Raw genomic sequence first — 26,906 nt, forward strand, 5'->3', positions numbered from 1 at the left:
GAAATTACCAAGTTTAGAAATATATAAAGAATGTCATACTTTGGCATTATTATTATTATTATTATTATTGGTGTTATCATTATTATATTTTTATCCTACACACACACACACACACACACACACACACACACACAATATAGTCAATCCAAGGTAGTGAACATACCTAATACTCCTGCCTCCGATTTTCCCCATAACAACTTTGTGAGATGGGTTGGGCTGAAAGAGACTGACTGGCCCAAAGTCACCCAGCTGGCTTTCATGCCTAAGGGAGGCCTAGAACTCACAGTCTCCTGGTTCCTAGGCCAGCATCTTAACACTACACCAAAGTGATGCTCCATACCATTGTTCTATTCATTCTAATTTATATACTGCTAATGTGCAATGTTAATACATTACTATCTGATTCAGTATAAGTAATAACATAAATGACCATATTCTCACCACTTAATCTTTTGTTTTTCCCCAGCAGTGTGTACTTCTACTATCTGTGCAAATAATCATGAGAAATAATACACACATTTAACATGTATGAAAAATAATTATAGATTTTATTAACTGGTATGAGCTATCTGCTATACAAAACACCAAAACATCAATTATTTTAAATACATTTCTTCCATATTACAACTAAATAATCAGTTCATTAGCAAACTTTTATCCTAGTTGGATTTTGTGTTTTATATGGATAATTAGTGGACAATTAATAATAGATTTTAGATAACATGCTTCTAAAAATTACACTGACTCATTTTGGAAAAGGAATTAATAATCCAGTTTTAACATGTTTAAACAATTTCTAACTGAAAACACACGATCTGATTGATTGATGATGTTGACAAGTCAGTATCAATCTTACCATACAGATCTTCTTGAGGATGATGTTCTCAATCTAGCTGTTAAGATCTTGTTAGAAATTGTTTAAACATGTTAAAACTGGATTATTAATTCCTTTTCCAAAGTGAGTCAGTGTAATTTTTAGAAGCATGTTATCTAAAATCTATTATTAATTGTCCACTAATTATCAGTATAAAACCACCATAATTGCCACCATAATTGAGTCCATCCACCTTGCTGCTGGTTATCCTCTTCTCTTTCCTTCCACCTTTCCTAGCATTACAGACTTCTCAAGAGAGCATAATGTGTCTAAAATAAGAACATTTGGGCCTGGTCATTTTTACCTTGAGTGAGAACTTGGGATTGATTTGTTCTATGATCCATTTGTTCTTTTCTTGGCTATCCATGGTAGTTTCAGGAGTCTTCTCCAAAGTCCAGGAGCATTAATCCTCTTTCTACCCTGTTTTTTCAAAATCCAATATTTGCTTTCATAGAATGTTACAAGGAAACTATTGTCTGATATTTGTAGACATAGATATAGCACAACATGTAAACATTTTTTCCAAGGTCTTTAGTGCAACTTTACTATGTGCTAGTCTGTGGCATATTTCTTGACTGCAGGTTCCTTTAGTGTTAATAGTCAGTCCTAAAAGGCAGAAGCTATCCACACTACAATATCTCCAATGTCAGTTCTAAGGATGGTTGCTTATCTGCTGTCTTTAATTTGGTCACTGTTTTCCTTGACTTTCATTACTAGAATTTCCAGATCATTTGCATTGTCAGCTATCAGAATAGTGTCAACATCATAATGCAGGTTATTGAAGTTTCTTCCTCCAGTTTTAAAACCACACTAATCTTCTTTCAATCTAGCCTCCCTAAATGCATATTCAGCATAACATGAATAAGGAATGAATTTAGTATGATAAACTGAAGAATAGCAGCTCTTCTATCCAAGTTGATGAGTCAACAGATTTCATGAATATAGTCTTGTCTCTCTCCTTTACTGACCTGGAGCCAATCTGTTTCCCCATGTTCTGTCTAGACCAGGGTTTCTCAACCAAGGTTCTATGGAACCCTAGGGTTCCATGAGAGGTCAATAGCGGTTCCCTGGGAGATCATGATTTATTTAAAAAAAAATCAAGCTCGGGCAACATGCTTTCACAGTGATGAGCAGAGACAGAACAAAAATCTAGTTACAACTCTTTCTGAGCTCTCTGGTAGTGCACTACAGAACTACATTTATTTGGTTGAATCTATTCTTAAATTTTGACATGAGATAGGGAAGACTGTTGATAACAGGTGAACACTATATTGCAGGAAGGGAGGAATATATTGAAGAAAGGGGAGGGAGAAGTGCATTTTTCAAGAAATTAATGGACTCATCCAACGTAGTCTATGATGTCAGTCTGCCCCCCCCCCCGCATCTTTTCTCTGAGGTCTTCCTGTAGTTATTTTATCCCATTGTTTTAAGTAAATTTCATACACATTTATTCAGTCATGTCTGTGGGTCCAATATGGTGATTTTTGAAGAGGAGGTGTGAGAAAGAAGAGGAGGATTCTATAATGGACAATACTGATAAGTTTAATGATGATAATGAAGAATTTAAATCTTCTCAGGCATTTCCCTGCACTGGTACATCAATGGACTCAAAAAAGTCCATCTTTACAATGAAAGCTATTTATCAATGGGTTTTACATGGACTGGTGATCCAAACTGTCCTATTATATTGTGCCTCATCTATGGCAAACAATTTACAAATGCAGCAATGGTTGCAGCAAAATTAAAAAGACACTTGACTACAAATCACAGCCATATGACAAGTAAAATTTCTGATTATTTTAAACAGCTATTGGAATCACAGAAGAAACAGAATAAAGCTTTTGTTAATAAAATGACAGTCAATAAAAAAGCCCAAGAAACAAGTTATTTAATAGCAGAACTTATCACACAGCAAAGTGAAAGTCACGCTTTGGGTGAGAAAGGAATCATGCCAGCATCTAAAATAATACTGGGAAAAATGCTAGGACCAGATGCAGTACAAGAAATTGAAAAGGTTCCACTGTCAAACAGTACAATAAATCAGCACATTGATGACATGCCACATGATGCAGAAGAGGTTCTGTATGATAAACTGAAGAATAGCAGCTCTTCTATCCAAGTTGAAGAGTCAACAGATTTCATCAATAAATGTCATGTTATGGCATTTGTAAAATTTGTAAATGATGGTGAAATTCAAGAAAACTTTTTTTGCTGCAAGAACTACATGAAACATGCAAAGGGCATGATGTATTTAATGTTTTGTCTTCATATCTGGAAACAAAAAGTCTGGCTTGGAGGAACTGTGATGGTATCTGTACTGATGGTGCTCCATCAATGGTTGCTCCATGAAAGTTTTCATTTCTCTTGTAAGAAAAGAAAATCCTGATGCTGTCACAAAACACTGCTTTGTTCACAGAGAGGTGCTGGTGTCAAAAACAATTGGAGATCAAATGAAAAAAGTTCTAGATGATGCTACAAAAATTGTTAACTTTATTAAACAAAGACCAGTTCACTCAAAACATTTTAAAAACTGTGTGAAAACCTGGACAAAGAGCACACAAGTCTCCTATTACACACAGAAAAACAGTGGGTCAGCAGAGGAAGAATTCTCAACAGGCTGAAGGCAGAATTGCAAGAGTATTTTTGGGAAAATAGTATTCCACATTTTGCTGAGTGCTTTGAAGATGGAAAATAGTTGCAGAAACTAGTATACTGAGTGGACATCTTTCATCATATGAACCAGCTGAACAAGTCTCTGCAAAGCACTGGAGAAAATGTTTTGACTTCAAGTGACAAGATTCTTGGATTTAAAAGAAAACTGAATGTTTGGAAAAATCATGTTGCAAAAGAAAATACTGAAATGTTTCCACTGCTGCTTCAGATTGAGAGTGAGGAAGGATACCAGAAAGTCTCAAATGTAATTGAAAACCACCTGGAAGTACTGCAGAACAAAATTGATCAGTACTTTCCCTCCCTTTCAACACAAATGTATGACTGGGTGAGGAACATTTCTCTGCATCTTCTGCTCAGCCTGAGAACTTCACTTTGAAGGAAGAGGAAGAACTTTGTGAGCTGTAGTCTGATCGTACACTCAGGATGAGATTCATTGATCTGCCCATGGACAAGTTCTGGATTTCTCTGAAAGAAGAGATCCTGCCATTCGTAGGAAGGCATTGAAAGTTTTGCTGCAGTTTTTAACTTCTTACATGTGTGAGCAAGCTTTTTCTTATTTAACAAGCATCAAAAGCAAAGACAGAAATCGTCTTATTGCAGTTGAAGATGAAATCCGTGTGTGCTTATCTCAAGTTTGACCCAGAATTGAGTATTTGTGGAGCAAAAAAACAAGCACAGGTTTCACATTAAAGAGGTAAGTTTCATTCTTTATTTTTAGTTTAAGAACACTGTTAATGCATATATACAGGTCTATGCATGAAATGATTAGAATAATTTTGTAACATCTGGACTATATTTGACTATGGCTTTTTTGCTGCACAAATACTCAATTCTGGGTCAAACTTGAGATAAGCACACACGGGTTTCATCTTCAACTGCTATGGCTTCTTGCCCTGTATATATATTACATATGAACACAATGACAGGTTTTGGGATTCCCATTTTCTTAAGGACATTCCACAGCTTAACATGATCATCACAAAGGTGATCTATAAACAATTAAGCACACTAACTTATTTTTCGTATTCTTTGGCTTTCTCAGTTATCCAGCATCCATCAGCAATAATATTCATTGGCATTTTTGAAAACCAGTGTGAACATCTGACATCTCCATTTCCATGTAGGTCTCTAATCTGTGCTGGGAGACCCTATGAATTATTTTGCCAGCATGTAAAATTAAGTATATTGTATAATACTTTCCACACATTGTTAAGTCTCCTTTCTTTGGTATTGGTATATAGACTGACCTCTTCCAATCTGTTGGCCGCTGTGTTCTCCAGATCTGCTGGCAAAATTTGGTTTTAACCTTTATTGATTCTTCTTCTGTTGTCTGCCATATTTCTGTAGATATTCCTGTAGCCTTCTGAGTTGATAATGATCAAAGTGTCTAACTGCATCTTCTAATACTAGAGGTCCTTTTAAATAGGGAATATCTGTATATACATTATATCTTTGATCTTTGAATCAGGTACTATCTGATAATGGCATACATTAGCATACCAATTTGAGGTTGAAACTTCCTTCTGAGTTCAGAGATCTTTAGAAAGCTTGCCTATTTCCATCTTCATTATCTTTACTGATATTCTTTCTGTCTCTTCTAAGAATTTTCTATGTCTCTTAGTTAAGTGGTGTACCAGCCAAAGGTGGGCAAAGGCCCCTCTAGCCATGTTACTTGAGCAGAGCTGTGAGGCCAGAAGCCCCCTTTTCCAAATTGCTGGGCTGCTCCTTCAAAGGCAGTCCTTGTCTATTCAAAAATAGCAGTGGTGTCATAAAGAACACCAATGTACAAAGGGTAATTTTGCCTTGCTTGGGTTCAACTTCAGCCTGTTATTTCCCATCCAGACCCTTACAATCATTCCCACAGCACAAGGTGGTGATATAAAATTGGATATCATCAGTGTAATAATTGCAACGCTAACCATTGGATGATTTCTCCCAGTGGTTTCATATAGAAATTAAAAAGCATGGAGAGAAGACTAAGACCTGCAGCATCCATGTGTCAGGGGCCATGGGGCTGATCTCTTATCTTTCACCAAACAACTCAACCTGTTTACTGAGGAAGCACCACTGTAAAATAATGCCTCCAATCCTTATCCCCTGCAGGCAGTCAGCCAGATACCATTATGAGAGTATTGAAAGCCACCAAGAAGTCTATAAGCCACCATATATGTCCTAACACAGGTAATCCTAGAGTGTGATCAATGCCATCTCAGTCCCATACCTAGACCTGAAACCTTACTGAAAAGTGTCCAGATAATCTGCTTCTTCCAAGGTGTTGTGAGGCACTTCCAATCTTTAAATATAACAACAATATAAGGATTTCAAATAACTGTATACAAATGTGGCCCTCCAAGTATTTGTTAACTTCTAAAATTGATTAGTTACTCTTTAGTGATGGAAACTGAAGTCTTGCACATATGTGCAACCATTGTACAGAATCCTTGTGTGCATAGAATCCCTGTGACAATACTCTGCACAAAGATTGTAATATTATTGGGTAAAACATCCACCTGAAAGGAGTGAAAATGTAAAGCTGAAGTAGTTTTCTTTTTCAAACTATCCAAGTAGTAGCTGTAGAGTTTCAAAAGTTACAATAAAATATGTTTCAAATCAGATAGACTGATATGTATACATATATAAAACAAGAAAAAAACATTTAAGAATGAACACAAATTTTTGAACTCTTGTCAGACACACATAAAATTCCTAAGAGTTGCAAATACACAATACTCCTTTCAGGAGGATATTGACACATGTGTTATTTATCAGTATTGTTTTTATGTAAGATATTGTACTTAGGTTAATTGTGTCACCAAGCCATATGGATCATCTTAAGGCTGATCCTTAAGATATTTTGGCTTATATTTCACTTCTTTAAAAATAATGTATTTATTAGATTAGTTCCAAAGGGGTGCATCACATTGACAATGATTTTAGCAAAGCAATGCTTTAAATCTGCTTTCTGAAGCAACAGAGTTTCCCATTTCCAAAAAGAGCAAAGTGAAGGTGTTCTGTTGCTTTGCTTCATGATATTCTGGCTGCTACCTTTGGTATCAAAAGAGATTTCTGGATGTACCCTGTACATGCACAGAAGTCCCTTCTGGTGCTCCAGTGTGCTCTTGCTCTTGCTCTTGTTTTTGTGCATTTACAAGACAAATAAAGTCTCACTTCATAAACTACCTACAGCCTTAGAAAAAAATCCTATTTTAGTGATATCATGGTGTCTCAAGCCAAGCCCTCTAAGATCTCAAATACTAATTTCTCTCAGAGGAAAAGTCCAAGACTTTGTTGCAGAAACAGAGGAACAGGACTCATCAGTTTTGATATGAACACCACATCCTTGTAGGACTGCATCTCTCTACTAGAGTCAACCTGACCATTCCGGTCATGTTGAGAGAAGCAGCTAGTTGTCCCCCGTTTTGGGGAGGTCGAAGCCCAGAAGCATTGTTTTTCTGTTACGGGCCCAGATTTCTGGAATGGCCTCCCAATGGAGATTTAGTTGTCCCCAACAATATTAGCCTTCCAAACTCATCTAGCAAAACTATATAGTTTTCTTCAGTGGGCATAACTGTCACACTAATTTCATGATAAGGATTGAAAGTTGTGTGAGTCAGAGAACCAAATTACTCCTAAAAAATCCTAAACTCTTAAATATCACCCACTTATCATGCTATCTCACAATTCTGAGAATTCCTATCAAATATTGTGTACAAATATTATATACAGACTCCAGATTGTGTGTGTGTGTGTGTATACACTCTCTCTCACACACACAGATACATTTGCATGTAATGTGTGTGCAGTTGTATATGCATTGCATATTACAATAAACTCAAATATGCTGCCTGAGAAATAAATTCAAGTTACCTTGGGTTCGGACAGGATCTGACATGGTGCTGGGATCACTCAACCCTTGTGAATTGATAGCTCTCACCATAAACAGGTAGATGGTATTTGGACGGAGTCCTCTCACAGTATAAGGAGTTGTTCTAACATGGTTAGCCACTGTTTGCCAGCTATTGCTCACCAATTGGCTGAAATGAAAATATATTGGAATACTATACTTAAAAAAAATAGTGAAGGATATGTTTCTATCCACTGGTAAAGACAAGCAAAGATATAATATCAAGAGCACTATCAAGAGCAATAGAAACTGTTATAATTGCTAAATCAATCAAAAGCATAAAACTCCTAACATATTGCAATAATGTTAATATGTTGATAGTCCATTATAAAAACTGCCTAAAAAATATAAAAAGCAAAAAGTAGTTTGCATCACCTTCTTAAACACACACTTTGAACAGTTTTGGGGAAAAAAAAAATATTATTATTTAAATTGTCTTTTGTTCCCTTTGCTTAAAGTTTACATGGCAAATTACACATGTCCAAAAGCATTTTTGCAAGGGATATTGGACCTACGTTCCCTGTATTTACTTACTGAACTATTGTATAATTGAGGTGGTGTAAAATGATAGCTTTTTCATTGTGCTATGAAGGCTGAAGCTTTTAAACATAATCTAACATAATCTAAATGGAGTGTGTTGCAATAATCCAGTGGAAGATATTGACTACAGAATTGCAACAGTTAACATGAGATATACAGGTAGTTCTCATTTAGTGATTATCTCGGATAGCAACCATTTGCAAATACAAAGTTAATAAACGGTAATAAAAAAATAATTTTCTGACCAATGTGCATACTTGTGGCCAAATTTCTTCACCTGACAATGACACACATCAGAATGAGAGTAATGCTGGCACTGCTGCACGAGAAAACTTTATTTGAATGAGACAGCAGCAACCAGCAATCTTTGGAGTGTCTCTCTCAGTCACATGGTTCGCTTAGTGACAGTTTCGCGGGAACCTATTATGGTTGCTAAATGAGGACTACCTGTAATCAAGATGTAGATAACTATTGCCAAGCCAAAATTACAGGTGGTATACTAGTTAAAATTCTGCAAATGTACTCACAGAAGCTATCAAATAATTCACAGACAATTGAGATTCAAAGAGCAATTTCAGATTGTAAACCAGTTCTTTTAAAGGCATGCAGACATTTAAAGAATAAATTGAACTTCAAGTTTCCTAATGATTAAAAGTGTTTCCTTAAAAAAAAAACAAACAGCATATTTCCTTTCATCCAGGCCATCATTGCATTACTCAGCGATACTGATTGTTTTGTTGAAGTTAGATGGCAAGGAGAAATGGAACTGGATGTTATCAGCATCCTGATGGCATATTACTCCAAAGATCAAAATAGTAGGGACAAGCTATAACTTCATTGAACAATATGGGAAGGGGAGTGCCGTCAAGTCAGCATTGACTCCTGCCAACTGCCTGGACTAGTCCCTGGACTAGTTTTCTTGCAAAAGATTTCAGAAGTGGTTTGCCATTGGTTCCTTCCTAGGGCTGAGAGAGATGACTGGCAAAGTTCCCAGCTGGCTTTGTGCCTAAGACGGGACTAGAACTCATGGTCTCCTAATTTCTAGCCTGGTGCCTTAACCACTACACCAAACTGGCTCTCTGAACAATATAAGTCAGTGGATCAAGAGCAGCTCCAACTACCAATTTCTGAAGACAGTATGACACGACTGTAATAATGCATCCAAGGTTCAACCCTGCTTCATGGTCCAGAAAAACTGCATGGTTAAGGCTTGGGAGAACTAGCAGGCCCATATTGCCTTCATTATATTTCTGTATAATTCATTCACCAAAGCCACTCTATCAGTCTGATTACCATAACTCTAACTTTCTGGCAAGGCCTCAGCAAAGTTTCCCAGAAACCTATATTGGCATAGCTTGATTAGGTTTTAGGTTCATACTCAACTTAATAGTCTCCAAAAATAACACAGAACAGCTAGATAAGAATCTTTATCTCATATTGGGAAGTGGCCACTAAAAAAAGTTGATTGTCCTCTGTCATCATAGTCATGGTAATTTAATTCCATGTTTCCTCTCCCCTTCATTCCCATGGTTTAATGAACTTTTTGACCTGCACTTCTTGTCACTGAAGCTGAGAGATTATTGATGTCATAACTGACATCTCTGCCTTGAGAAACTCAGGCTCTCCACTTAACTAACACAGTAACCCAGCCAAAAGCCCAGTTGAAATGAACTTGGATAATTAGAATAATTCTAATTTATCTGGAATAGTCAGGCTACTATTTTCTTGATGCTTTTTCCCTGAAATGGAATATTTGAGAATGATCTATAAATGCATAGATCTTCTGGGTCAAGGGAAATTTCTTCAGTAGAACTGATCATTGGCTTTTTAAGGCAGGGCAGAATACATCCTATCCACCAGGGAGCACTGATCTCCTTCTTTAACAATTATATCATTGTCAACTCTTAGAGACCACATAGACAGATTTCTCCATGATGATCTGTCCCTAACCTAGTCCTTCAGGTTCTTTAACCATAGGCAAGACCCATCTTAGATTTCATCAGCTAACACAACATGGTTGAGTAAAAAGAAGATAGCCCTCTACATATTCAGTCCACATCATCAACAAATTTAAAAGAATCCAAAAAAGGATAAGTGATTGTTGAGGTACAACCCCTCTGTTCAGTTCCAACATTGGATCTGATTGATATTGACAAAGAATACTGAAAATTGCTTACATTGAGCTACCAATTTCTCTTTCATTCCTCAACAGCATGTTGGTGAAAGAAGTTTTAACAGAAAGCCTGATACATTAATATAAAAATAAGTTATAAATCAAGTGTTCAAAACATTTGAAAACTGTGGAAAACAAAATACAATTTAATTACCTTTAAACTGAGTTAAAAAAAAAAAACTTTAAAAAGCACCCATGTCTTTAATTTCTGAAATTAACTAAAACTTTAGAATGAGTTTAGTTCAAAAGTGCAGAGGATCATAACAGTAATACATACCTAAAAGCCTCAATGATATATGCACTTGTTGGTAAGTTCCCAGGTGTGCCTGGCTGCCAAGACAAGGTGACACTGTTCTTAGTGACATCAGTGACCTGAGGTTTGGATGGTGGCCCAGGAAGATCATTTAAATCATAATTTTTGCTGACTGTTGCTCCCCCAAATTCTAGAGAATGCAAATTGTTATATTTGACATATTAATACTTTTTTTTTTAGTAAAGGAAGATTTAAAGATACATTTTAAATAATCAGGTGGTCATATAAATGCTTTAAATAGATGCACAGGATATTAAAAATAAGTACTTTTGATATACAGTATAACATATCTTAACGCTCAACTAAAGTAACAGGTGAAGCAAGAGAAAAAACAATATTCCAACTCCCTCTATAAAATTTATCCTATAATGAGGAAAGTCAGCTAAATTAGGTGTAGAAAATGCTTAACCCAATCAGTTTTCCTTTTATGCCTTTCTGGAGATATCAGGATTATAACATCACCTGAGTGGGCAGGGTTAACTTTTTGGATCCATCTTTTTCCTGTTCCTGGTGCTAGATTTTAAGCGGCAAAGGATCAACTTTTCAAAATAGGAAAATGGAACTGATTAGGGGATAGTTCTAATATGTTCTATTATACATTAAGCATTTTGCCCTTAAACCATCTCCCTGCAAACTTCCCCAAAATGAAAAAAAAGAAAAAAACATGAATGCATTACCTTACACTATGATCTGCAAAATGTTTTCACATGTGTGATGATGTGAAATAAATTCAGTGACTTATGTATTTGCATTAGGTATTGTGACATAAGCATAAAATTGCAGTTTTGGGGGTGATGACATAATCGCACATACAGTGGGGCAAAAAAGTATTTAGTCAGCCACCAATTGTGCAAGTTCTCCCACTTAAAAAGATGAGAGAGCCCTGTAATTTTCATCATAGGTATACCTCAACTATGAGAGACAAAATGGGGGAAAAAAATCCAGAAAATCACATTGTCTGATTTTTAAAGAATTTATTTGCAAATCATGGTGGAAAATAAGTATTTGGTCAATATCAAAAGTTCATCTCAATACTTTGTTATATATCCTTTGTTGGCAATGACAGAGGTCAAACGTTTTCTGTAAGTCTTCACAAGGTTTTCACACACTGTTGCTGGTATTTTGGCCCATTCCTCCATGCGGATCTTCTCTAGAGCAGTGATGTTTTGGGGCTGTCGCTGGGCAACACGGACTTTCAACTCCCTCCAAAGGTTTTCCATGGGGTTGAGATCTGGAGACTGGCTAGGCCACTCCAGGACCTTGAAATGCTTCTTACGAAGCCACTCCTTTGTTGCCCGGGCGGTGTGTTTGGCATCATTGTCATGCTGAAAGACCCAGCCATGTTTCATCTTCAATGCCCTTGCTAATGGAAGGAGGTGTTCACTCAAAATCTCACGATACATGGCCCCATTCATTCTTTCCTTTACACGGATCAGTCATCTTGGTCCCTTTGCAGAAAAACAGCCCCAAAGCATGATGTTTCCACCCCCATGCTTCACAGTAGGTATGGTGTTCTTTGGATGCAACTCAGCATTCTCTCTCCTCCAAACACAACGAGTTGAGTTTAGACCAAAACGTTCTACTTTGGTTTCATCTGACCATATGACATTCTCCCAATCCTCTTCTAGATCATCCAAATGCTCTCTAGCAAACTTCAGACAGGCCCAGACATGTACTGGCTTAAGCAGGGGGACACATCTGGCACTGCAGGATTTGAGTCCCTGGCAGCGTAATGTGTTACTGATGGTAGCCTTTGTTACTTTGGTCCCAGCTCTCTGCAGGTCATTCACTAGGTCCCCCCATGTGGTTCTGGGATTTTTGCTCACCATTCTTGTGATCATTTTGACCCCACAGGGTGAGATCTTACATGGAGCCCCAGATCGAGGGAGATTATCAGTAGTCTTGTATGTCTTCCATTTTCTAATTATTGCTCCCACAGTTGATTTCTTCACACCAAGCTGCTTGCCTATTGCAGATTCAGTCTTCCCAGCCTGGTGCAGGTCTACAATTTTGTTTCTGGTGTTCTTCAACAGCTCTTTGGTCTTGGCCATAGTGGAGTTTGGAGTATGACTGTTTGAGGTTGTGGACAGGTGTCTTTTATACTGATAAGAAGGTCAAACAGGTGCCATTACTACAGGTAACGAGTGGAGGACAGAGGAGCCTCTTAAAGAAGTAGTTGCAGGTCTGTGAGAGCCAGACATCTTGCTTGTTTGTAGGTGACCAAATACTTATTTTCCACCATGATTTGCAAATAAATTCTTTAAAAATCAGACAATGTGATTTTCTGGATTTTTTTTCTCATTTTGTCTCTCATAGTTGAGGTGTACCTATGATGAAAATTACAGGCCTCTCTCATCTTTTTAAGTGGGAGAACTTGCACAATTGGTGGCTGACTAAATACTTTTTTGCCCCACTGTATATTGTATACAAATATACAATATATTTGTATATTGTTATGCTGATGTCACTTTGGTTTGTTATGGGCACCACTGTCTCTGGTTTCTTCTATGCATACAGTTTTTAGGAGAGACAAATACAAAGTTTCTCAATATACTGAAGGGCCACAATGGATATGATAGACAGTGCTTTAGCTTGCTGACCTGTCTATGGTGTTCTGAATTAACTTTTGCTAATCCAGTGGCTTCTATCACTGGATCTTGAAGCTAGAAAGCTAGAGGGGGAGTAGAACATGGGAAAGTTTCATTACATGTGTAGAAGACTTGTGTGAGATTAGATTTTGCGCTTAACAGGAAACTTTAATAAAAATCAATGTTAATGTACTGAATGTCCTGATTTTTTCTGCTATATTTTTGTTTCAGTTTTCCATATTATGTAGGTATAACTTACCTGTGACATCCAGCACAGCACTCCAAGATGTTTCCCCACTTGAACTTGTGGCAACACAAGTGTATGTGCCTGTGTCGGATATCTAAGGACATGGAAATATGAAATATCAATCCTTTATTTACACTATTCATTTCATTTTTAAAATATTTTTCTTGCAGACTAAAAGGGTGGCATGTATTTAAAATTATTCAAAATGGAGTAAAGTATTTCACAAACAATAATTATGTATTTCTTTTAGTAAACTGAAATAATTACCGTATTTTTCCATCAATAAGATGCCCCCATGTACAAGATGACCACCACTTTTCCAACCCAAAATTAAGAAATCAATGTTTTAAAGATAGTGCAGAACACATTTTTATTTAGTAATTAGGTAACATTTACCTGATACACTCGTGGGAGGAGGTCCAAACCGTCTCTCTGCAGCTCTATTTCCTTGCTCTTTTGCATAACTGATTACATTCAATCACAAGTGAAACTGCCGATAGCTTGTCTCTGCAAACAGACTTCCTCCAATTGGTTTGTTCAGCATCAGCTGACGTCAGTTACATAAGGCTCGTGATTGGAGGAAGTCTGTTTGCAGAGACAGTATGGGCAGTTTCACTCGTGATTGGAGGCTCGTGACTGGAGGAAGCCTGTTTGCAGAGTCAAGCTATTTCACTCGTGATTGGAGGCTAGCAATAGGAGGAAGCCTGTTTGCAGAGACAAAGTTTGGGCAGTTTTGCAACCGTGCGGTTCTCTCCTCAGCTTACTTCCTTGAATAGGACGCCCTTCAATTTTTGTAAGGATTTTAGAAAAAAGTATTATAGTTGGAAAAATACAGTACTTAATTTTATCTGATATATTTTCACATTTCCATCCCAAGTTATGTACCACATTACTTATGTCACCAGCTTAAAGTAACAATTTTAAAGGGGAAATAATATCATAAAACTTAAAAAAAAATAATAACCATGAGAGCAGAAAAAGTGTATACATCTTTTTTCTGATCAGAAGTATGTAATTAGTCCAAAAGTAATTAGGTCTAATACTGGTTTGGCACAAGTTCAATTCTTTTTGCCTCTCACAATAAAAATAGCTTTCTCTAAAACAGTCTTTCCTGTCTTGGTGCCCCCATATGCATTTAATTTCAATTTTCAAATGTACTGGTCTAAATAATACTATATACAGTGGAACCTCGGTTTACGAACTTAATTCGTTCCGTGACTCTGGTCACACCCCGAATTGGTCGCAACCCGAAGCAAATTTCCCCATAAGGTTCAATGTAATTACCGTTAATCCGTTCTGGCGTGGAGGACAGGGAGGCGGCTATTGCTTGGAGGGAGAGTCCCCCTTCCTACGACCACATGTCAGGGGTGGAAAATGGCCGCGGACCACATGTCAGGGGCGGAAAATGGCCACGGACCACGTGTCAGGGGTGGAAAAATGGCCACGGACTGTGTCACGGGAGGGAAAATGGCCACGTATCCTGTTCGTACCCCGAGGCGGAGTTCGCAAACCGATGTAAATTTTTGTGGCCGGAGCTGGTCATAACCCGAAAAGGTCGTTAACAGAGGCATTCGTAACCCAAGGTACCACTGTATCTGAAATATTTAATTTTGGGAGTTACAAATATTTGCAAAAATTACTCATTAGGACTTCCTTTATTTGACTTTCTTATATCCTTACTTTATATCTTCTTTTTTTTAAATTTTTCTTCAGGAAAAACTTTTATTAGTACCGCTAAGAGCTAGGTATTAGCTGAAAGATGAATAAAACACAATCTCTGGTTAAAACAATGTTAGTAGCTAAATGCATCACTATTATATTAACTGGCCCCATGAGTAGTATAGAAAACAAGTTTTTATGGATAAAGTATAACAGCATCATTTAACAATATTGGAAGAGAGTATTCTAAGATGTCTGAAGTGTCAAATTTGTTAACTGTTTATAATTACAAAACTGAATTCTATACTTCCATAACCACATGAACATCATTGCATGTTTTTTATTCCTCTTGAAGTAAATTATTCTTTCATATAAGGTTGCTATTCTATATGAGACAAAATATAAAGTTATTTTTAATGATCTATATTACTTTATGAAAGTTACCTATTTCATTTAAGGGAAACATACACCTTTTGATTTAAATCCTAAACATTTCCTGTTCTCTTTAAACAATATATCACACTTACCAATTTTTATTAAAAAAATAAAAAAGGATAGGACAGAAAAAGAACCATTTTTAAAAAATGCTTTCGTACATGAATAACTATTTAAGGATAATTATTTTTTTCTAAAGGAGCTCAAGAGAGGATACATAGCTTGCTTGCTTGTTTATTTATTTCCCCATAACAAGTCTGAGGAGTAAGTTGGACTGAGAGATAGCAACTGACCCAAAGTCATCCAGTAAACTTCCATGGCTTAGGTTTGTTTTGAACTTGCCCTCTTGGGCCTAGTGAACATCCATTACACCATATTGGTTTGTAAGCTTAAAAGTTTTGTACACGTTTTTAGGTATTACTTCCTTAAAAGGGAAGATCTTTTAATATTTCAAGTGATTAATGGACTTGCTAGATTGAGCAATATTTAGCTGTCTGTATAGCAGAATAGACACCAACTGCCTGCAAACTTCTAACATTTAAATTCTTGCCAGAAGCCATTAACTAGGCACAGAAAGTTCTGATCTTTAACTGCTGCTTTCTGTTGGGGAATATGACTGTTCAAGTACATTATTAATCCAGCTCCACAGAACAAACACATTCACACATTCATTCTGATGGCCCAAACTTTCCTTTAGCTATGTGAGAGAAAATTGTTTACTCACAGAATTATGTTTTTGAATTAGGTAACTGCTTTTGTATATAACTATTTAATCAAATATATAGGAACCTCAATTGAAATTGCAACTGGAGGCAAATATAGCATACTGTTCAGTGTATGCATAAGGTACAATTCTTTTAGTTTCCATTGCAATAAGATAAAATTTATAATATTATCTTCCCTAGAAGTTCTTTTTTTTTTTTTTACACAAAAAATTGTTCTCAACTTGTTGAATAGTCCAGAAGAACATTCTTTCACTGGCTGGTACAAGCATGTCATGAGTTTCCTGCTAATAAAACAAATCAGTCCTTTGAAATGGTACTCCCTTACCTCTGGAGTACATTCTGTTTTGTTCCTGTTCTACTTTCATTGAGTCATTTGTAATTCCTAATGTTAACTCCTATGTCAGTTATCAGAGTTAATACTGTTTACTTCACCTACTTTGCAGAGTTTAATCTAACATCTTGATACTTATTCCTTCAAAATCAAAGGTGGTAAGTAACAGGCATAATTCTAGGATGGGACTTAGTTTTCTTCTCTCTGAAGGTATTTCAATTCTGTGGTAATGTAGAGCTAATACTGGGATTGTTGCCACAAGCAGGATTTATAGGTAGAAGAAGAGATGATAAAATACTCTCTTTATACTTAGAACACATGTGCTTTTACTGATTTTTTTGTCCAGTTGCTGTTTGCCTCTCAGCTGTTTGATTCACTTTTTCTCATCTATTCCTACATTACTAAAGAGCATCAAGGAAATGTTTTACTTAAATATTATATTTAAATTATATATATACTCTGTGTGTGTGTGTGTGTGTGTGTGTCTGTCTGTCTGTCTGTCTGTCTGTCTGTCTATCTATCTATCTATCTATCTATCTATCTATCTATCTATCTATCTTCCATTTTCATTACAAAAGTATAATTTAAAATTCTGTATTTTCATTGCTTTATTCCTTTTGAAGTAAGCCTTGATTTACAAAGTACAAAAGAAATAGTAAGTAACAGGCTAAATAAAATGGTATAAGTAGAAAGATAAAGAAAAGGAAATCTAACTCAAGCTAATTTATACCATTTATTACACCACTTGATCATTTTCTATCATTGCTCTTACCATGCTTATATATTGATTCATATACTGTATTTTGTTCTTCATGCCTCTCTATTTGTAAGGACCTCATCAACTTCATCCAATTTTCCTATCTTACCTTTCTCTTAATTCATCACTCTTCTTTCAAATATTTGCCTTATGATTCAATTCTCTTTCTGACCTATAAATTCAGCATACTTCTTTTATACTGTCACTCTCTTTTCTATTCAATCCACATTTGTTCAGGACCCATCTGTTTTGGACGCTATCTCTTCTTGTTTTACTACACACAGTTAAATTCCCTGTTCCCACTGTATTCAATTTATGTTTCTCCAGGCATACTCAGTTCTCACTTTTGTAATAACAAAGTAGACAGAATCACACTCATAAACAGCCATTTTTGCTTCTTTTCACAAACATTCATTCTCTACTGTACAGCAGACAAGATTCTACTTACCACATTTTTTCAGCATGTTCACATTTTAAAATTTCTCCATCCATTTTCTTATATCTTATAAACATTTTAAGGTACACAAATTAGTCTACTTGCTCTAATATTTCATAATTTATGAATAAGTTGTAATTGTTCACACCATTTTCCCTATCGGTCACAAATACTATGGCCTCGATTCATTAATTTTTAGATTTATATGATCCATTAAATCATATTGTCAATCTAACATTTGCAATGCAACATCTGCATTGCCAAATAAACATACTCTGATGTCTCCAGGCAGCATACCTCTAACATCACCAGAAGCATTCCTTACATATTTTTACATTAATGTTTTAAACAACTAAGGAGACATCACATATTTCTGGGTTTACTCTTGGCTAAATGATGAGTTATTTGGTAAGCATTCCCTTTATTTTCATGCATGGTATACTTCTATACTATCAATTTCTTACTATATTCAGCAACCAACATTAACTCCATATTCACGCAAAAATCCCATAATTCAAGCTTATTTGCCTTGTCATATGCTTTCTCTAAATCACCAAATGTATAATAAACCATTTTTCCATATTGATTAACAATCTGTTGAAGAATGTAAATCTGGTCTGTACAACCTGAAGTTGGCATAAATTGCACTGTCCAACTTTGCTGATTGTCATCTTTCTACATGTTCAGTTAGAATTCTGTTGAACACCTTCCCAGGCACACTTAACAAACTAATCCCCTTATAGTTCTGAATTTCTTTTCTTTTCTTTTTTTAATAAGGGAACAAAAATGATATTTTTCCAACAGTTTCAAAAATGAAACTGAATAATTCAAATTGTCAACTGTAGAAGTAGAATACATAAAAAGATGATTTATGGGAGGCCATTACCACAGAAGAGACTATTATGAAATCCTAAAGACTGGAATAAATTAAACCAACAAGCACAATTTAGTATAGGTCTGTTAATAGAAGGTTACAAATAGGTGCACATAACAAATGAGAAAATAGAAAAAGGAAGCTATCCTGAAATTTATGAAAGAACAAGCCTGAATATAAGCTGTTATTTCAAATAAAACTACAGTAGATGAAACTTGGGAAAGGCAGAGACATGCAAGAGCGTATAAATGCTGTCTAGGACAACTGCATGGGACCATGGACAAAGGTTAATCATGTAGCAGCTTTATTTTATGTAGCCTACCTGAATCACATAGTCCTCTTAAAAAAGCTTAGAAATAAGGGGTTGAGGCAGAATTAATGTTAGAATTTGTTAAAGGAAGGCTTGTAGATGAGTTTCAATGCAGAAAATAAGCTGTGGGGAAAATAATGATCAAAGTGAAGAAACAGTGTTAAAGTCTACAAATAATAGACCTGGATGAAACGTTGACTGAGACTTCTATGAAACACTTCTCTGATGTGTCTTCATGCAGTAAAGTAGCACCTCACTTCTTGGTGACACATTAGAGATACTGCATCAAACTGACTGTTTTGCTGGCCATTTCCAGTAAAGTAGCCAGATAACACAAAGCAAAGTAGCTTGCTTTGCCATTTTTGATTTGTGGTGCCGAGGCACAGTGCCTCACTTTTCTGTGTCAGGATGCTGCCTTAAAATGGATTGTTCTACAGAGTAGAGACAAGGCAGCTTTGCAAAATGGCACTGCTATATACCAGAGTATATAGAAAAGAAACTAGAAATTATTTAAGGTACAAAAACAGGTCTTCCATATGAAAAGAAGAATAATTCAAAAGGAATTCACAGAGTAATAAGACAAAGGCTAACAACAGCGAACAAGGATAAAATGATTGAATGGAATTTTTAAAGTAACCAAATGTTATTAAAAGGCTTGGCAGATTGTTAGACATATTCTTTAAACAAGTGACATAACATGACAAATGAGAGATTTATCCTTCTGATGGAGAGAAAGGAAATAATTGGATATTCTGATAAAATTCAGAACGCAAAATGGAGTCATTCTCAATATATCTTTACTGTTCTAAATTTAAAAGGATGTATTTTGTCACTGAGCTGTTTAACAGAAAAAGATCTTATGATTCTATTTAAAGACGTAGTATATTTCCATATTAAAATGGATCAAAAGGTGCTGCTGGATCCATAAATATGAATATTTACACTGAATGCATATAATAAAAGAAAATGCATTCATATTTGGCATCACATTTAGAACACCAATATTCAGAAAGCATATTGGAATTATAAAAACAACAATAACAACAAAAATTCTGAAACAGGTCTGTGCAAATTTGAAAGCTGTGCTTTGAAATACACGGAACAACATATATGGACTGTACTCTCTTTTGAATAATCTGTCTGTTTCTTATATAGCTGCTTAACATACATGGTACTCCCTGCTGGATAATCTGTTTCTTATACAGCTGCTTTGGAAACTGTTCCCAGTTGTCTTGTCATGCATGTGCTTGCACAGCCATTTCACTTCACTTTTTCCCAACCATTTAATGGATTATTCTAAAGTCATGAAAACTAAAGATGATGTGTTTGAAAAATGTAAAAAATGTATAGCTTTGACAAATAATTGTAATTGGTGAAAATTGTCAATTATAATATAGGTAATCATAGGAAATTTACAGGAAGAAGAACTTCATCTGTAGAAAATAATTTCATGGAATACAGCTTCAGGAAATAGCAGTACAGCACATTAAAATGTAGCTGAAAAAAACAATACAGCCTTAACAGAAATGGTGGATGCTTCAGGCCAATCATAAAAATATTGCAATAATGTTGACTAACATGTATACCAATCAGCTTATTTTAGAGCAAAAAATAAAATTCCACATAAGCTTTAGTATAAATAATAATAAAAATAAATAAAAATAATTTTAAAAAGTACAGCCATATATTATGAAACAAAGTGCGCAGATGTATTAAAAAAAAAAAAAAGTTCCATACTACAGAATGCAACAGTGGAAGGAATACTAGTCGATTATAGGAAGCAAGCAAGCAAACAAACAAAAAAATACAATCTACTGATTAAAATACAGATTAAAATCACAGCAACCAATAATTTGATTTTGAAGATTCTGAAGAGTTTAACTGCAATCTATAATGACAGAAGCAGAAAAAGAATAAACTGTTCAGCAAACAGCAGAAACATCACAAAGATAAAAGATACATGGAATGCAGAGTCATCTGATAAAAATGCATTCAACTTAGGCAATCAGTTAGAATAAATAAAGGTAAATCTCCTGTGCACTGTCTTATAAAATCATTAATAGTAAAGTTACTGAACTTGAAGGAAATTGCATATATGCCATACATGGAAGCCAAAAAAATTGGAAATTGGCAGCAGCAGCAGAAATGAAATCCATGTACAATGAGCAGACATGGGAACTCACTTCTCTTCAACTTAATGGAAATATATATATATATAGTGAATATATATATATATATAGTGAATATATATAGTGAATATTTAAAGAAAAATATAATGCAGATGACATTATGTTGTGGAAACAATTGTGCTTGCTTTAATGAGTCACAGACAGGCATTTTTGTTTCTGCACATTCCTAAACATTTCTTCTAAATCAAATCTGAAGCTCTGCCTATTCCATATCTATCTATATGTCTACGTGTGTGTGTGTGTGTGTGTGTGTGTGTGTGTGTGTAAACTAGGGTAAACATCTCGATTTACAGAAAATAATATCAGAATATGAATGAAAATTAAAACAAAATGAAACAAAAAAAGCATTTATAAACTAAAACCCTCTGCAGGAGCATGGAATATTAAAATATATACAATATTTACTAAATCATTTTATTTGAGACATACAGTGCCTTTTGGGTCTTGCAAGCACTCAAGGCATCTAACAGAAAATAATAATAAATAAAAATAGTATTATATTCCAAAACATTGGGAAACAGATACTTATTCTGGTTTGCATAGGTAACTGGGTAACATGCTTTGAAGAAATAGGAGATTAAATAGAATTTAATGAAAATATTAAAGATTTTGAAATCAAAGGCTGGGGAAATATAACTAAATTTCTGGATTTATCTAACTATCTCATGTATGTTGAGAAGGAAAGCTGTAAAATATCTACCATTGATGAGTTAGTGGTGGATGAGTTAAGCTGTTATCATATGCTACAACTGAAGATGGGAAAATAAATGCAAGAATTTCATAGCAAAGCAACAGTATTCTTTCTTCCCAACCTACAAGTGGGATTTACAGTATGTTGAGGTAATTACTGTTATGTTCTACTATTGATTCTTGTCTATCAGTAAACTTGTCTCATTTTAATTTTCTCACATGTTCATTAACTATCACTTAATTTTATCTTTATACATAAAAGTTCACAAACTTTCTTCTCTTTACTGAAAAAAAATATTGTTTGTAACAGTTTAATCAATGTCTGCTCCTGATATTATATAATAAATTAACATGTTATTTTTAAAAAATATTCTTTTATTCAGAACAAAGGTAAGCAGTATTTAGCAGTATTTAACAAAGGTAAACTGTACGTAGCCTCAAATGAAGGAAGAATGCAATTTTTCTTCCATGGTTATGATAGAAATTCCTCTTGCATAATTATAGGGTTTTTATAGCCACAAATCACAAAACACTTCAAATGTGTTTACTTTACTTTCAGTTGCATGCAATTTTGTGCACCCTGGTCAAATTGTCTATTTTAATTTCAGTTTCCTAAATGAACAGGAGCTGAACATCTTTACACAGTACACCATCACAACTTTCTAACAGTTCAAATGCACAACTACTATTTATGTACAATTATTTATAGACACAAAATAAGGGGGGAAAAGTGAACATGACAGGTACAAAATTTGAACAATCTTTGTGAACGTTGTAACACCTTCTTTGACAAATGACAATTTCCAACAGAAATAACAGCATCAAACATTTCCTGTAGCCAACTAATAATATTTATGTTCTTGCTATTGAATTTCTTCTAACCTATTGCACAAATTTTCTAGCTTAGTATTGTTTTGACTAATTGCATTTATTGCATTTCTGAGATCTGCCCACAGATTTTTAGCAACATTCAAGTCTGGAGACACTGAAGGTCTTTTGAAAACATTCATAATTCTTTCCTGTAAGTACTTTATAGCTGATTTGGAGGGAAGCATGTTGCAGATTGTTGTCTTGTTGAAATATCCAGCCACTTTTTGCCTCCAATTCTTCACTGCTTATGGGACATAGGATATTTGAGCATTTAGTTGAATGCATTCTTCCTTTTACCCATGCAATACTTCCTATGTCATTGGCTGATACATAATCTCAACACATGCTAGAGACATCCCTGTATTTAATGGTTGACAAGTTGTTCTTTTCTGCAAATGCTTTACTCTTTTTTCTCAAAACTTTTCTGTTTTCAGTTGTGGCCAAACAGTTCAGTTCAAATCAAATCTTTTATTGTGGTCATAGACTAGCATACGGAGGGTGGGGTAATCAATTAAAAAGCAAAAAATATACATTGGAATTTATATAAAAGTTTTGAAAAGCTAAAATATATAAAACAGAAAGTATATATAAAAAAGAAGACTCTAAAAGGATCTAAAAAGGGGGTAGGAACAGTTCAGTTTTTGTTTCATCAGTCCAAATTTGGTCCAAAACATTTCAGGTTCACCAAGGTTTTCTTTTGCATACTTTAGACAATCACTTTTGTGATAAAGTTAGACAAAGGGTTTCATTTTGACAACTATTCCATGTAGATCACTGTTGTATAACTAACACTCTTCTGTGGATTTGTGGATAACTATTCCAGTGGCAGCTATATTTTTCATCAGGTCATTTGCAGTGACCTGTAGTTCTATTATGCAGATCTAAACAGAACTGGGCAGTTCCAGTGGAGACTTTTCTTAGTCTTTCAATTCTTGCCTTGATTTCAACACATCCATGTAACCCATTTACTTTACTTAACAGTTAAAATTGCTAGTTAGTGGGATTTATAGATATTTAACAGCCTTCTCCTGCTTTATAAGAGTGAATTGTCTTCATTTCTAAGCCCATTTCACGGGCTTAGAGGAGTCCATGGCTGTTGAAAGTAAGTATAACAACGATCATAACCTGAAAGTTTACAAGTGAGAATATTTGTTCACCTGTAGAATTTTCTTTACCTGGCTAATTGCACAACAGCATACAAAATTGTTCAATTTTGCATTAGAACCTTACTAACAACTTCACTTACAGAAAGAAGATGGAAAAGGAGAAGCATTGAATTAACAGGAAGATTATCCAAAATTCTGCACTTGGCATATCCATAGTTTTCTTATTTGGGACCTGTAAACATACATAGTAACTATGCATTTAAATTGGGAGCAATATTTCAGAAATTGTGTCAGCTTCTGTTCATTATCGGACTTATTAAACCAGCATGCCTGAATTTCTATGTGCGATGTACATTCAATGAATAATTAAGTGGCTTTCATTTAACTATTACACTCTTGATTTCAGAAGCATAAACATGTTGTTATAACATACACTCACCCGTAAAGGTTTAATTTGCAAAGTTCCTTGATCATGTATAGATGTCCTTGGATCTCTGCCGAGAAAAGTAAATCCTTCTTTTAACCAGCTGATAACAGGCATTGGGTCACCAGTAGCCTTGCACTTCAGTAAAGCTGTTCCATCTACTGCCAATGTCTGGTTCACAGGTCCCTGGAGAATGATGGGTGGAGGCCTATCTGTTAAAACTGAATTTAAATATATATATATGCATATATTAGTAGATATCTTGTAAAGTTTAGACTCAGATGCCACTATTTTGAAAAACATTTTCTAGAAAATTAAATAAAGTTGCTGAGAGTCAGTTTGTTGTAGTAGTCAAGGCACTGGGCTAGAAACTGGAAGATCATGAGTTCTAGTCCCACCTGAGGCACAAAGCCAGCTGAGTGACCTTGGGCCAGTCACACACTCTCAGCCCTAGGAAGAGACAATGACATTGGCACTTCTAAGATCTTGCCAAGAAAACTGCGGGGACTAGTCAACAATACTTGAAGGTACAAAAAACAAAGAACAACAACAACAAAAAGCTTTATAGAGAAGATAATTATTTATGTTGTTCATTAATGTGTTGTTTGAATTAACAAAATAATAAGCAATCCCTTCCAACAACTGTCTATTAAGTTGTACAGTTACATGTCTTGTATATTATAAAATCAAGAAACAAAGGATTTTAAAAAATACAATTTAAATTACAGTGACAACTCATAGTATCAAAATCCTGATGGCATAAAAAATACATCACTACATAATGAAAGGAAATTGAGAAAGAGAGCAATCCAAATTCTACTAGTAGTTCTACAATTAGGATCCTGCAAAAGCCTGTACCTATCAAACATGCCTTTCTAGATGGTGAAGGTATAATTTTAAATTAGGGGGAGATTCATATAGAAGCATGTTCTCAAATATTCTGCCACCTAAATACTTTTTATTTTTCTTGAAAACAAATTGACAGTTGGTGAAGCATCAGCCAATCACAGAGATTTTTTCAAGAAAGAAACATAAAAAAAAATCTCTATGTAGTATATCAAGCAAAAATATTAATACAAATGAACACATAATTTTGTGACTTTGTAAAAATATGGGGTTAGCTTCAAAGTGACCTATATATATACTTGAGGAATGTTTTCTGAATATACAAGATGCATTATAAAGATAGTACAAGAACACAATAAATTCTATTATATTTTATATAAAATTATATATCAGCTCTGTAGATTTCTTGGGAATGGCAAGTATGTTTTTCACATCCATAGTTTTCTGAATTAATGCATACATTGTGCAACTAATAAGCTATTCACTTAAATCTATATAGGCCATCATTAACAGTGTGGTTCTCAGAAAATGCCTTTGAACAAGGATATAAAATACATTGAAATATAAAATAAATGAATAAATGAAAATATGTATATGCTTCGATTACTGTATAAAACATCCAGTGATTTAGACATGTAAGACTCCTTAAATATTTCATTTTGCAGCTAATGGGATATCTCATATATAAGGAAGAGACTTATGTTTGTTTTCTTGAAAGACTATTTTTATAACAGAAATATTATAAGACTGTTCTTTGCCTTTAATATAATTGTACTCAAAACTTCATATTATTATTGTCAGTGTTTTACTCAAATATCAGGAAGAATACAAAAATAAGTATTGTAGAAGTATATACACACATTCACAGTTCATAAACCAAACATATCCAGAAAATGGTAATTTATTTTAATTTTCATTGATTTATTTAGTACTAAAAATAATAAAAGATAGATATAAGCACTTTCCAGAAGAGCAGCTGAGTCTTGTTACAATTTAAGAACCCTAAAATTTATTGCAGTTGTGGAAGTAAAACTGAATATTAATAAATTGGTGGAATGTGAAAATCACATATTTGTTACTTGTTAAGGTATTTGTTAGTCTTTAAGAGGCCACAAGTCCCTTTGTTTATTTTATATAGGCAATTATTTTCAAAATGGATCCAATCACTTGATATGGCAATTCATGTTTCTACATATTCATACAAACCAAAAATGTAAGGGATGTACAGATAATCATTAGAATGCCAATACAGTTGTTTACAGATCTCTAGGAACACTAAAAGTTTACTGAATCTCCACCCTTTTTGTCATAGAAACCCATAGTAGTCTTTCACCCATTTTATTCTTGACAATAAATATCCCTTCTAGCCAGGAAGCTTTCAATTACTTTATTGATCATTACCATTTAAAGGATTACGATCTACTCATTTGGACAGCAAAACCTAATTAGTTGCCAAAGAAGCTTTCCTTTCGGTGGCTGGTGTGGGTCTTCCGGGCTGTGTGGCCGTGGTCTTGAGACCACGGCCACACAGCCCGGAAGACCCACACCAGCCATCGTATGCCGGCCGTGAAAGCCTTCGACAATACAAGCTTTCCTTTCCTTTCCTTTCCTTTCCTTTCCTTTCCTTTCCTTTCCTTTCCTTTCCTTTCCTTTCCTTTCCTTTCCTTTCCTTTCCTTTCCTTTCCTTTCCTTTCCTTTCCTTTCCTTTCCTTTCTTTTTTTTGGAAGAAAAGCTATCTAAATATGAATTATGATGGACAACATAATGTTTTTAGTCATTTACAAATAAATAATTAATGGTAAGTTATATTATTTATATTTTAAAGCCATTTTAACAGCAATTTGGAATTATTACTATTACTATTATTATTATTATTATTATTCCAATATATATTCCTTTTTTAAAATGTTAGATTGCTCATTTACATAATATATGGTGGCTT

At 34.8% G+C, this 26,906-nt stretch overlaps 1 protein-coding gene across 9 annotated transcripts in view; it reads right to left on the reverse strand.

Moving 5' to 3' along the window:
* Positions 1-26,906, reverse strand: part of ROBO2 (roundabout guidance receptor 2) — a 599,875-nt gene that overhangs the window by 110,707 nt on the left and 462,262 nt on the right. For all 9 annotated transcript variants that reach the window (XM_088144588.1, XM_088144583.1, XM_088144586.1 and 6 more), the window contains 4 exons: positions 24,134-24,339; positions 13,325-13,406; positions 10,442-10,607; positions 7,415-7,581 (listed from right to left, as the gene is read on the reverse strand). In XM_088144588.1, the coding sequence (XP_088000714.1) occupies positions 7,415-7,581; positions 10,442-10,607; positions 13,325-13,406; positions 24,134-24,339 (621 nt within the window). The remainder of the gene's footprint in view (positions 1-7,414; positions 7,582-10,441; positions 10,608-13,324; positions 13,407-24,133; positions 24,340-26,906) is intronic.

Source organism: Python bivittatus, unplaced genomic scaffold (genome assembly GCF_059951505.1).
Source record: "Python bivittatus isolate LINGU-HERP-01145 unplaced genomic scaffold, Pbiv_v1 ctg000350_np1212, whole genome shotgun sequence".
NCBI lineage: Eukaryota > Metazoa > Chordata > Lepidosauria > Squamata > Pythonidae > Python > Python bivittatus.